The sequence below is a fragment of the Rana temporaria genome, chromosome 4, assembly GCF_905171775.1.
Source record: "Rana temporaria chromosome 4, aRanTem1.1, whole genome shotgun sequence".
NCBI classification, from domain to species: domain Eukaryota; kingdom Metazoa; phylum Chordata; class Amphibia; order Anura; family Ranidae; genus Rana; species Rana temporaria.
In genome coordinates this window covers 318,214,096-318,227,874 of record NC_053492.1, presented here as the reverse complement: position 1 = coordinate 318,227,874, position 13,779 = coordinate 318,214,096, and the positions used below count along the sequence as shown (strand labels likewise).

General features: G+C 42.0%; 1 protein-coding gene across 2 annotated transcripts in view; it reads right to left on the bottom strand.

Moving 5' to 3' along the window:
* FMN2 (formin 2) overlaps positions 1-13,779 on the bottom strand; it is a 152,041-nt gene that overhangs the window by 54,783 nt on the left and 83,479 nt on the right. For both annotated transcript variants that reach the window (XR_005748711.1, XM_040350649.1), the window contains exons 9-11: positions 11,464-11,555; positions 6,596-6,725; positions 5,446-5,592 (exon numbers count right to left, since the gene is read on the bottom strand). Coding sequence is in view for 1 of the 2 variants with exons in the window: in XM_040350649.1 (XP_040206583.1) it covers positions 5,446-5,592; positions 6,596-6,725; positions 11,464-11,555 (369 nt within the window). In the remaining variant the exon portion in view is untranslated. The remainder of the gene's footprint in view (positions 1-5,445; positions 5,593-6,595; positions 6,726-11,463; positions 11,556-13,779) is intronic.

The window sequence follows — 13,779 nt, the reverse complement described above, 5'->3', positions numbered from 1 at the left end:
GCCTTAAGTCCACTTTTCAACCCGTAGGATTTCTAAAAGTATTGAAAGGCATAGACACTTGCGCACCAGATGCTGGCAGGCCCCATCCACTCCTGGAAGTGCGTTGCTTAAACATGCATCAGCCAGCCTCATTTGATAAAGCTTGAAGACCTTTAACTGTAAATTGGTCTTATCACATGTCTCCCATTTTTCATCAATGAGCCTTTAACTTCATCATTATGGGAAAAGAAGCCCTTCCTTTTTCACATTTGGAAATATCTGCGTGTGTTGGGCCTGCCTCTTGCCTGCGGCATGGATATTCGTCACATACTTTCCGCTACAGCCTCCAGGCTTTGAAATGTGTGCTTTCGTTTCCTCATCCATTGGCATTTGAGGCAATCCAAGCCAATTAATGGCCAATATGCATGCAGGGCTGGGCAAGGCATTTTCTATTGCACTGATTTAAAAGCATGTGAGCCGTTGCCACGTGAGCTGCTTGAGGAGCATGAAAGCCACCCTGTGTGGTAATGTGAGGAATGCATACTGTCCTGGTCAGCGGATGACCATTGGCAGGTCTTAAGTTTTCTGGAGTGTTTGCATTTATGGCTTCTGCTCCTAAAATAATGCTAAACACTATACTTTGCGTTCCTGGAGCATTCCTTGAACACTTAAAATATGTCCAACTCTGCCCCCTCCTACCTTTGCTAGTCTTCTGTGCCACTTACCGGTGTGGTGAGCTCATATCTGCAAAGAAATATGGGAAAAAACATTCTGTCACCTAGAAAAAAACTGGTACCTTATCTCTTTAAGACCCGTCTGCTTTCATCTACTTACTTCAGAAGCAGCAGCAGCAGCAGGTGAGCCCAGGCAGCCTTCCAGAGGCAGACAGGTGACACAGAATCTGAAACAAAAACCAGTCAGACTGTCTAACCCCTGGGAACACAGCACTGCAGGGGAGAAAACAGCAACAAGTAATTACCTCAAAGGAGAAAACTTGCAGGACTGCAGAGAGATGGAGAGAAATCAGTTCTCTTCCGGCTCTAAGACGAGTTAAGCTGCTGCTTGGTGACTGGCGGTCACTACCCTGCGCCGCCCATCTCACTGCCTTCTGTGGCATCATCCAATGCCACTCTCAGACTGAAGACAAAGCCAGGAGAGCGGCACGTTGCCTATAGAAGACAGGAAAAACCCCAATAGAGAGGCCAATGGTGACATTGCAGAGCTTACTGATACCACACCTGTAGAATATTTGTGCTATCTAAGCAACATTGCCCACGCCCCAGCACAAGGAATACCCAGTTTCAAGAGGGTTTACGCCCAACATTCTGTGTCTTCCAACTCCATGAGAGGCTGTACATGGAGGGGCGGTATGGCAGGGGGGATATCCTTGCATCAACCAAAGAACTTGCCAAACTGCAATCCACAGGTGGCCTGTAGCAAGACCAAAAAGAAAGAACACCTTTGTGGGGGAGAGGCTGTCTTTTATTTAGCTAGGAAGAGGTGGTCCTGTGGGTGCCAGATGAGGCATTAACTCATTGTGTGCTGATGTGAGGTATGGCCAGGAAAAATAGTATTTCCATCTTTTTAGTGAAAGTGGTACATGCCTTTAGGTATGTTGTCCCTGAATAACAAAAACATTTTTTTTTGCATGCAATACAGTTTTTAACATATAAAATGTCTTAGAAATAACAAGTATGTGGGCAATGAAGATCTTTTGTCTATTTCATGTTTTTTGCTTACAAATTGTAACCTTTTCTACTTTTTTTTTCTTTTACAAATTACTATAATGCATCGAACCTCTACATACTTTTAATTATATAGCTTTAGTCAGAGTGAAACATTTCTAAAATATACCAATTATACTTTCTTTAAACTGTTTCCATCTAGAACTAATATTACTGGGGTCCAGTGATGATAATAGTAGTGTTACTGGCCATGGGTGATCTTAAAACAGTATTATGGCCCAGTGGCACAGCATAAGTCACTGTTGTCTCTGTATAAAACAATCCCCACACACACTGCCAGTTTTTCAACTGTTCTTAAATTGTTCTAGGTCCTCTAGCCATGTAAACGGCTAATATTAGCTTGTCCCTTCTACTGGATTAAATAGGGTATTGCATTGTAGACAGACATGACCTACAATAATCATATAAATAATTAGAGTGTATGTAAACTTCAAAATTATTTTTTCAGTATAATTGGCTACTGTACTGTATACAGTTTTTTCATATTTCTACTTGTGAGTCTGTTGAAAAGTTTCTTATACAGAAATTCTGTCAGTAACATCACTTACTGTTGCAGTCTGACAACACTAAGCCACTGCCTTACAATTAGTAAGTGTGCTGCCTGTATTATATCAGTTAAAGGGGTTGTAAATAAAACAAAGTGTTTTGCTGAAATGACTGTTTACAGGGTATAGAGACATAATAGTTAACTGATTCATTTTAAAAACGATTAAAAATAGATAAAAATCAATCATATAATGTACCTGTAGTTTCTAGTTTCGTTTTTGCATGTTGTTTCCTGCCTCTTTGCCTTACCGAGCATACAGAGCCATAGAGCAGTGATGGTTTGGAAAACGAAACTAGAAACTAGACACACAGTAATCACACCTCCTTGAAGTTAGTGACCACAGAAAGAAAGCTCCCAGCACTGTGGTCATCAGGAAACAGACAACCAGGAAGTGTGGAGATCAGAGAAGAATTATAGCAACTTGAGAGCAAAAACAAACAATGAGGACATGAAAACAGCACTGCATTAAGGTAAAGGAAGCTATTAAGATTAAAAAAAATTCCTTTACAAACCCTTTAACTGTTGGGCTGTAACCAAGTCTGAGGTTATGGGAGACATACAGAAAATCCAGGTGGTGTAGGACGGTAAGTATTTACAGTCTATTGTGCCTGCTGTAAAGTAAACCTAATTATTTTATTGTTAGGACAAAGCAGGAAGATTTTAGTTAAAGTTGTTTAAACATGCAAGCTTTTAGGACCCCATAGCTCCCTTTCTCAGGCTTTATAATTAAATGTTATCACTTAAACCACAACGTTTCTGCACTGGTCGATAGCTAACACAGTTCAAGGTTCTCCTACTGCATTGTTAGGGTAAAATAAAGGTTCATGCAATTTTTTTCTTCGAAGCTGCCACAAAAAAAAAAATCAAATATTACTTCCTAGTATCCACAGAAAGTGTTGGAGCATTTTCCCCCCACCAACACAAATTCTAATACTATATGTTGGGTTGGTGATCTATACAAGACCTAAAGTATTTTATTTTTTTAGTTCTGCTTTAATGCAATAATTGTACATATTTAAAATATTAAGTTCATTTACGCATTCTGCTATCTTTTTTTCAGGGAAATGACTCACTGCTCGGGGTCTGTTTAGCCTGTTTTGATATGTGTTATGCTCATTTGTACAAGGAAGACGAATGATATGGATTCATTGCAATTATGACATGGTGTTTAATTTTGTATTTTTTGGAAAGGTCCATATTACAGAGCAATAGTCATAGAGTACTCAAAACTTTTCAATTCATATTTACCCCAGTTTATAAGATATATTCGTTATATCACAATAAACCACAACAAATATGCCCTTTAAGACAACATGTACCATTCCCCACAAAACTCCTACCAATCGTACTTTGTGTGATGCACTTTTAGCCCACAGGAAATTACCCCTACTATGAAAGGGCCAGTTGTGTTTGTTTTTTGCTTCTCTAATTGTTTCACTATCTTTTCCTCCAGTTCTTCTCTTGTTACAACAAAAAAATATTGTCATTGTAGCAGGTAGGCACTTGGCTCACAGAAAGGAGAAAGTGAATGGAATGTAAGTATGAGCTTGAAGAAATCATCAACATATATGTGACTGCAAAAAAAGATTCAATAAAGCTGTGTACACACGATCGGTTTGTCCGATGAAGAAAGACCGATAGACTGTTTTCATCGGACAAACCGATTGTGTGTGGGCCACATCTGTCTTTATAGAACATGTTTTAAATTTTTTCCTATGGATAAAAAACCGATAGGAAATTTAGATCGTCCGTGTGGAACTCCATCGGAGAAAAATCCACACATGCTCAGAATCAAGTCGACGAATGCTTGGAAGCATTGAACCTAATTTTTTTCGGCTTGTCGTAGTGTTTTAAGTCACTGCGTTTTGGCACGGTCGGAATTTAGTCTGATAGTGTGTATGCAAGACTGATGAAAGTCAGCTTCATCGGATATCCGATGAAAAAATCCATCGGATTTGATTCCATCAGAAATCCAATCATGTGTACAGGGCATCAGTCTTGAGCAGTAAATCATGGCCTGGTTACACTTACACTTTGCAGGCTGTGTTACATAGTTAGTCTGGTTAAAAAAAGACACAAATCCATCCAGTTCAACCAATAAAAGAGGGGGAAAAAAATTATACAATCCTATATACACAATCGTATACCCACATTTGATCCAGAGGAAGGCAAAAAACCCTAGCAGAGCATGATCCAAATTTGATCTAGCAGGGGGAAAAAATCCTTCCTGATCCCCCAAGAGGCAATTGGATATTCCCTGGATTCAATTTACCTATAAATATTCATATTTCGTTATATTATCGACATTCAGGGAAAAATCCAGTACTTTTTTAATGCAATCTACTGAGCTAGCAAGAACCAGCTCTTGAGGGACTCTCTTCCACATTTTCACAGCTCTTGCTGTGAAGAAAGCTTTTCATATTTGGAGGTTAAATCTCTTTTCCTGTAGAAGTAAAGAGTGCCCCCTTGTCATCTGTGATGACCTTAAATGGAATAACTCATCACCAAGTTCACTATATGGACCACTTATACATTTATACATGTTGATCATATCCATCCTTAATCTCCTCTTCTCAAGAGAGACTAAATTCAGTTCCTCTAATCTTTTCTCATAACGGAGCTCCTCCATGCCTCTTATCAGTTTGGTTGCCCTTCTCTGCACTTTCTCCAGTTCCCTGATATCCTTTTTGTGAGTCGGTACCCAAAACTGAACTGCACTGTGTTACCTTTGAGCCCTTGGCTTCTTAAAGAAAAATCACATGTTTCTGCAAGCTGTAACAATGTTATTAAAATAAAAATATTTAAAAAAATATATAAACAAGATCGAGATTTTAGAGGAGAATTCCTTTGCGGTGTTAATTGCAGCAGTGCTTTCTATGCATGTTTCAAATCCCTTCACAGCAGCTAAGAGCAACAGCAGAGGAAAGGGAAGGATTCACTGTTGGTTTCAGTTTGATTAATGCTTAATTGTTTAATGTCTAGTATTCTGCATGGAACCCACTGAAGCGGGACAGTGTTTGCAAGTGTATTTATTTCCTGCTACCCCTCCCAAAATTATGTAACAAAATTATGGAGCAAGTCATACATAAGCATCAGTTAACTTCACTTCTTTGTGTTTTGCTGGAGTTCTCTTTTAATGTTTCTAAGACCTAATTTTTAAAATTCCATACTTACGTTGCTTTTGACATCTTTCAGTTTTGGCAAAATATCCAAAGCAAATCCATCTGCTTGTCCTCTCGTCCTGTTTCCTCCATTCAAGTAGTTACCAATTGCAAGAATCAATCCTAAAACACACAAAACTGCAGGATCTTCTTTTAAAATCTAAACATGAATGAAAGAAACAAAATAGCTAAAGTTTCAAAAGGGCTTAAATAGAAACAAAGTTCACAAAAAAAAAAAAAAAAAATAATTGTAAGGTTGCTTTAATTGCTATCATTTGATGGTTAATGGCTATGAGTGAATAGTATAACAATAATTTGACTAATTTTACTATGTGATTCAACGAGCTTCTGCACAGTGATTAGAAGCTCCAAAAACACATAGGGCCAGATCCACGTACCCTGGCGCATATTTCCATCGGGCGTAGCGTATCTAAGATACACTACGCCGCCGTAACGTACTTTTTTTTTGAATCCTCAAAGAATGCGCGCTGTAAGTTACGGCGGCGTAGTGTATCTTTGGCGGCGTAAGGGCGCGCAATTTAAATCGATGTGATGGGGGCGTGTTTTATGTAAATACGTTGTGACCCGACGTAAACAATGCTTTTTTTGAATGGCGCATGCGCCGTCCGTGGGGGTATCCCAGTGCGCATGCTCGAAATTAAACCGGAACAAGCCAATGCTTACGACGGTGACGTCATTCGACGTAAATCCCTATTCGCGAACGATTTACGCAAATGACGTAAAAAAAATAAAATTCGACACGGGAACGACGGCCATACTTAACATTGAGTACGCCTCATATAGCAGGGGTAACTATGCGCCGGAAAAAGCCGAACAAAAACGACGTAAAAAAATGCACGGCCGGACGTACGTTCGTGGATCGCCGTATCTAGCTAATTTGCATACTCGACGCGGAATTCGACGGAAACGCCACCTAGCGGCCGCCGGAAAAATGCACCTAAGATCCGACGGCGTACTAAGACGTACGCCTGTCGGATCGAGCCCAGATGCAGTCGTATCTTGTTTTGGAGATACAAAACAAAGATACGACGCGGGAACTTTGAAATGACGTGGCGTATCAATAGATACGCCGGCGTAATTCTTCTGTGGATTTGGCCCATAGTTACTTTCCAGATGATATTCTAGTTAGATATATAACTAACCTTACAAACTTTTTGTAACAATTCAAGTCTTCGATGAATGGCACTAATGTTTTCTGATATCGTTGACTGCAACAAAATGCAAAAAACTCGTTCTGAAAAATTTGGTATAGTTGTCAATTCATAAAGGAATCTGCAGGAAGTGAAAACAGCAATGTTGGATCAGGAATACTTTAAAGCGGAGGTTCACCCAAAAAACAAGTATCTAACATTACATTCAGTATACCTCAAACATGTACAGTATGCCGGTGTTTTTTTTTGGGGGGTGTACATACGGTATTATCGGTATTTTCCTCCTGGCTTCTGGGTACTCGCTCCCGCGGGATTAGGCGTTCCTGTGCAGTGCCGCAATGTCATCTGGGACTTCGCCCATATGATTGACGTGCCTGAGAAAAGCTCCCACCGGCGGATAAGGCGCGTCACGACTTTCCAAAAGTAGCCGAACCGCGAGTCAGCTCTATACGGCACCTGCGCAGTCAGCTCGGCTCCTAGTCGGTGCGCAGGCGCCGTATAGAGCCGACTCGCGGTTCAGCTAGTATAGAGCCGACTCGCGGTTCAATCATATGAGCGAAGTTCCAGATGACATTGCGGCACTGCACAGAAACGCCCAGTCACGCGGGAGCGAGTACCTGGAAGCCAGGAGGAAAATACAGATAATACCGTATGTACACCCCCAAAAAAAAAAACACTGGCATACTGTACATGTTTGAGATATACTAAATGTAATGTTAGATACTTGTTTTTTGGGTGTTTTTTGTTTTTTTTAAGACCAGCAGAATTTACATACATTTTAGAAGCATAATATTACAGTAAAGAAAGAAACAGTAGAAAAAACAATGTCCATGTCTTTCGAACTCATTGATGTTAAATTTGTGTTTTAAATGATTCAACCCCGCTTGAAGAAAGTAGCCAAGAGGAGAAAGATAACATGAGTTTATGTCCATCATTTTCACTCAAAAAGATGTGGACTAACACATTTATTTTTAACTGGTCCATGCGCATGCACATTTGGTTCTTTAGGTTTGTTCTTAAAGTGATTCTAAGGGTTTGTAGGGGGGGGGGGGAAGAGGGGAGGAGTTGGGGAGGAGGGGTGGTATTTTTTTATTTTTTTTTGGTTTGTAAGCAGGGGGTGGGGGGGGGTACAGGGAGTGGAAATGTAATAATTTAAAAGGAGAGGAGGGATCATTTTGGGGCGACAGTCTTTAAGAAGGGCTAAGGGATAGCGTCGTCTCTAGCCCAGATATGGAAGGAAAATATAAGGGGGGAGACAAGAGGGGTGGGATATCTTATTTTCAGTTATTCTGTTTAATTGTTTTCTGTAGGCCCCCCTCAGCCTCCATCCCATGGATGAATATGTTCTGACTAGGTATCACACTTGATCCCTCCCACCCTGAGTGGATAATACTATGGAAAGAGGGAGTTAGTAGGCTGAGTTCAAATTTGAGGTACTAATCTATATTTAGTGATAGAATACGAGGAAATGTTAATTATAAGTTGTGAATTTACTCTCTCGGACCACTATAGGAGGTTTTTAATTGGCTCCCTGTATAAACGTATTAATGTATTGATGAAAAAGTGAAAAATAAAGAAATTGAAAAAAAAACAACAACAAACATATCATACTTACCTCCACTGTGCACTTTTTTTTTCACAGAGTGGCCCGAACGTCCTCTTCTGGGGTCCCACGGCCGTCGTCTCGGCTCCTCCCCACAAAAGCTAACCCCCTCTGTGCAGCTCTCTCCCGAGGGGGTTACCATGCGGGTGCGCTCCAGTGTTATACACACGTCATTGGATTTGATTGACAGCAGCGGCGTGCTCGCGACCCTGTCACGAGCTCCGTCACCATGCCCGTGGGACCCGTGGACTCGATGACCGCCGGTGTCCCTCGATTGTGTCACGGTACTGAAGAACGGGAAATGTCAGTGTAAACACAACATCTCCCCGTTCTTCCTAGTGACATGTCACTGATCGAATGCTCCCTGTCATCGGGAACAGCAATCAGTGACGTGTCACTCAAAGCCACACCCCCTAACAGTTAGAATCACTCCCTAGAACACACTTAACCCCTTCAGTGCCCCCTACAGGTTAACCCTTTTACTGCCAGTGTAATTTTTACAGTAATAAGTGCATTTTTATAGCACTGATCTCTGTAAAAATGAAAATGGTCCCAAAATGGTGTCAAAGGTGTCCGATGTGTCTGCCATAATGTCGGAGTCATGATAAAAATCGCTGATTGCCGCCATTACTAGTAAAAAATTTAAATAAAAATGCCATAAAACAATCCCTAATCCCTAACAATCCTATAGCTTTTGCACAAACTAATCAATAAACGCTTATTGTGATTTTTTTTACCAAAAATATGTAGAAGAATAGGTATCGACCTAAACAGTGGAAACAATTTGTTTTTATATATATTTTTGGGGGATATTTATAGTAAAAAGTAAAAAATATAGATTTTTTTTCAAAATTGTCACTCTATTTTTGTTTTCTAGCGAAAAAAATAAAAACCGCAGAGGTGATCAAATACCACCAAAAGAAAGCTCTATTTGTGGGAATAAAAGGATGTCAATTTCGTTTGGGAGCCACATCGCACGACCGCAAAATTGTCAGTTAAAGCGATGCAGTATTGAATCTCAAAAAGTGGCCTGGTCTTTAATCAGCCAAATGGTACGAGGCTTAAGTGGTTAACAAGACAAAAACCCCACACACACCAGTAAGGGAGCAGCATCTTTGTTCTAGACCAGGGGTCTCCAAACTTTCTAAGCAAAGAGACAGTTTACTGTCCTTCAGACTTTAAGAGGGCCGGACTAGGGCCATTGGGAGTAGAAAATGTCCAGTGGGAGTAAACAATACCATATTTTTGGTGTCAGTGGGAGGACTAGTGCCCCGTTGTTCGTGCCAAAAGAAGGAATTGTACCCTTTTGATAGTTTTATTAGGATGAATAGCGCCCCATTGGTGGTTTCAGCAACAAGAATTATTCCCCATTGTTGGTGTCAGTGGATGGAATAGTGCCCCAAGGGCTGGATAAATGCAAGCAAAGGGCCGCATCTGGCCCCAGAGCCACAGTTTGGAGACCCCTGTTCTAGACCAACAAGATTAACGTTATGGAGTGGCCAGCCCAATCCCCAGACCTTAATCCAAAAGGAAACTTGTGGGGTGACATCAAAATGCTGTTTCTGAGGTATAACCAAGAAATGCAGAGGAATTGTGGAATGTAGTGCAATCGTCATGGGCTTGAATACCTGTTTACGGGGGCCAGAAGTTTGTAGACTCCATGCAAAACAGATGTGAAGCAGTTCTCAGATACAGTGTTTATACAACTAAATATTAGTTCAGGGTTTAACAGAAAATCTTCAAGCATTTTTCAGTTTTTACAGTATATGTTTGAGTTTGTAGACAAATACAGACACTACTCTTTTTTGGAAAAGCCTAATATTCCTTTTTCTTCACTTTCTGTAAAGCAATAACAAATTAGAATTTTTTTTCTTCATGTTTTGATTTGGAATAGACTGGGTAGTGTTCCCAATGCATTAGCGCAGGGGCTGTCAACCCACTACCGGGCCATGGCCTTACTACAGCCGGGCTGCAGGTGTGGACGGGCAGCATGAGAGAGCCAGCGGCCAGTATGAGATAGCCGGGCGGCCGGGATATTAGCACCAGATAGAAGAGATAAGCGGGCGGGCGGACATCATCTCTCTCGGCCCCCCGCATCACTGCTCTTCCGCCCTTTCAGCGTCAATGACGGAGGTGCGCGGGGAGCAGAGAGATGACATCATCTCTTTCCGCCCCCACATCGCTGCTCTTCCGCCCTTTCAGCATTAATGTCAGAGGTGTGCGGGCAGCAGAAAGATAACATCATCTCTCACCGCCCCCCGCATCACCACTATTCTGCCTTCACTCGGCACCCACCACATGGACCAGTGCTGCACCAATGCAGTGACAATATGCATCTGGTGGCAGGTGATATGGCAAGTGACATTCCACATCTGGTGAAAGGCAACATGGCAGGTGACATGGCAAGTGACATTCCGCATCTAGTGGCAGGCATTGTGGCAGGTGACGTGGCAAGTGACATTCCGCATCTGGTCACAGGCAATGTGGCAGGTGATGTGGAAAGTAATATTCCACATCTTGTGGCAGGTGACGTGGCAAGTGATATTCCGCATCTGATGACAGGCAACGTGGCAGGGGATGTGGCAAGTGACACGCTCAGGGCTCCCACGGATTCTGCACTATGGTGAGTTGAACTATGTCATTTATTACTACAATGTAATAATATAAATAATGCTCTGATAAATTGCCTGTGAAAAATCGCTTACCCCCCTGCGTGCCAACCCAACCCCCGCCCCGGGCCTTGGCAAAATTTTCATCCACGCAGCGGGTCCCCGGTGCCAAAAAGGTTGGGGACCACTGCATTAGCGTGTATTGAAATAAAATCTATTATAAGGAATTTAACACACATGTAGCTGTGCTCTATTTGTGCATTTTATGGCTGAATGAGTGTACATTTACAAACCAAAGCACTGTTTCAAACATATTTAAAATGCAATATATAAATGCATATGTGCAGAAGTGTTTAGGATGTCTGCCATTATTTTCACTTTGTTGTGAAATGTTTTCCTTTGAATTACAGCTTTATTTTTCAAACAGAGAATAGACCCACTCAGACCAAATGTGATCTATTGCTTCTGGAGAGAAACAAAGATGTCATTCTTCATTTAGTCCTACTGTCTTCTTCACCCACAGTGCTACATACGCATTGCCAAGTTATTCTCTGTGTAATATTATCTCAGAATAAATGAATACTTTATCTACTTTGTAATGTTCTGTTTACTAGCACATAGCAAATAGAAACTAAACCGCTTCTTACTGCTCAGGTTTGTCCAGGGGTTTCGAATGTTCCTTATTTTTTGAAGATTTGATATGTTTTTCAATCTTCTCCTGTTCTTCTGATGCAGCTCTCTGTTGATGCAAAAATAGCACATTACTATGACAGGAAATTAGGCTAAGTCAAAGTTATCTTACTCACTATTTTATATATCTTACATCCTGTACAGTAAAACCTTGGTTTGAGAGTAACTTGGTTTGAGAGCGTTTTGCAAGACAAGTGTAGCACTACCCCCCTAGGAGCTGCTGGTTAGTTTTGGGCCTGCACGTTACCTCAACATTCGTCGTCTAGGGGAAGAAAGTCTGAAAGAATTCCAATGTCCACACAAGATGCAAAACCTCTTAGGCTGGCTTCACACTGAAGCGTCAGCCGCGGTGACGGTATAGCCGCGCTATTTGTAGCGCGGCTATACCATCGTTTTTACCACGATATTCGGCCGCTAGCGGTGAGGTTTTAACCCCCCCTAGCGGCCGAAAAAGGGTTAATACCGCCCGCGTTGCGGCGGTATTACCGCGGTATTACAGCGGTATTACCGCGCTTTCCCATTGATTTCAATGGGAAGGCGCGGTATAGGAGCGGTGAACACACCGCTCCTATACCGCGGTAAAGAAGCGGCTAGCAGGACTTTTGGAGCGTTCCTGCTAGCGCGCCGCTTCAGTGTGAAAGCCTTCGGGCTTTCACATTGAAGAGTACAGGGCATGATTTTTCATGCGGTATAGCAGCGCTATTTTTAGCGATGTACCGCATGAAAAACGTCCCAATGTGAAAGGGGCCTAACTGTCAGGTTTTATTCTTTTGCTCATAACTTGTGAAGAAGGTAGAAGGATGAAGGGGAAGGGAAGGGAAGGTACACGGTACAGATCACTGGGGAAAACCCTTAAACTCCAAAGTCATTCACCACTCCCTCCTGAGTGGGTATTGCTCACCCGGATAGGCCCCTCTCACCTGGCCTAGCTGTCGGAATGATGCACGAACCAGTTCGATAATAGTCTCTGCCACAGACTGATTGAGAACAAATTGAACAGTCCGGAATCCTCTGCCACAGGATGTAATACCCGAACTTTCAGCCGTACAGTTAAAGAGCCTTTAATTCGACCCGGCAAACTGTAGGACAATTTGAGTTGTGGATCCCTCCTTAATAAAGTCACCAGGCCTATCCCGATACATAAGCCTTCCGCTTGGTCTCCTTCAGGGCAGGTCCTCCCCTGGTTTCCTTCATTAAGTATATTTTCCTTCGCTTAGATGGACAGCTTAGGATACCTCTTGATTTGTAGGCCCCAGCCAGCATAACTGGGCCTACTAGAAGAGATGCAGCCTCGGGCCAACATGGTCCCGGGGCTGGAAATCACACAACACATACCAGGTGCCAGGAGGGCCACGAGGCGAAGGACCCCAAAATATGGTGTCTGCCCCTTAAGTATCCCTTTCCGGCATGCACAGCGGAGCACCACTCCCACTGAGCTGCTCCCGAGAAAAGACACTCAATAACCTATGGCTTGCCCGTGTTCCAACACTGACCTGTGGGGGTATCGCCACCTACAGGCAACAGTGGGAAAATACTATCAGGCACAGCCACTGCCAGGACAGAGGCTAATTCAGAATAAATCATACAGTCTGAGCCACATTATCGCTCAGACACCCACTAAATTTAACATAGCGCCCAGTCATTTGGCAGCAGGGCGCTACACAAGCAAAATGTTTTAATACATTTTGCCTTGATATACAAGCGATGTCTTGATATAAGAGTAGTGTCATGTCACAACTGAGTATAAAAAAGAAAAGAGAGGAGCCTCTAAGGAGCCAACTTACTGCTACACTTAGAGGTGCCTCTCTTCTCTTTTAAACTCTGTAAAAAATGCTTTGATATACAAGTGCTTTGATTACAAGCATTTTTCTGGAACGAATTATGCTTGCAAACCAAGGTTTTTCTGTACTTCATATGTAACTTGTTTTTAACAAAGAGTTTCAATTCTCCTGTGCTGATTGTAGTGGCAGTAGTTCACTTGCAACAACACATTGGAGTACTGTCCATGATACCTTTTTTATTTTCACCCAACAGTTAAAAGCATTATAAACCTTAATTTGTGTATCTTGTGTATTCCACCTGCATAAGATGTCCACTGATCATGTCGTTTCATGGTGCCATTAGTCGCTTAATGCACAACCTATAGTAGTGTACATTTTCACATCCCAGTGTCTGATGTTTTTGTTTGTGTTCAAATGTAAAATAGGAACAGCAGCATGGCACTGCACAGGTTAATGCATGACCTCTGTCTGTAGTCTGAGAACTGATACTTC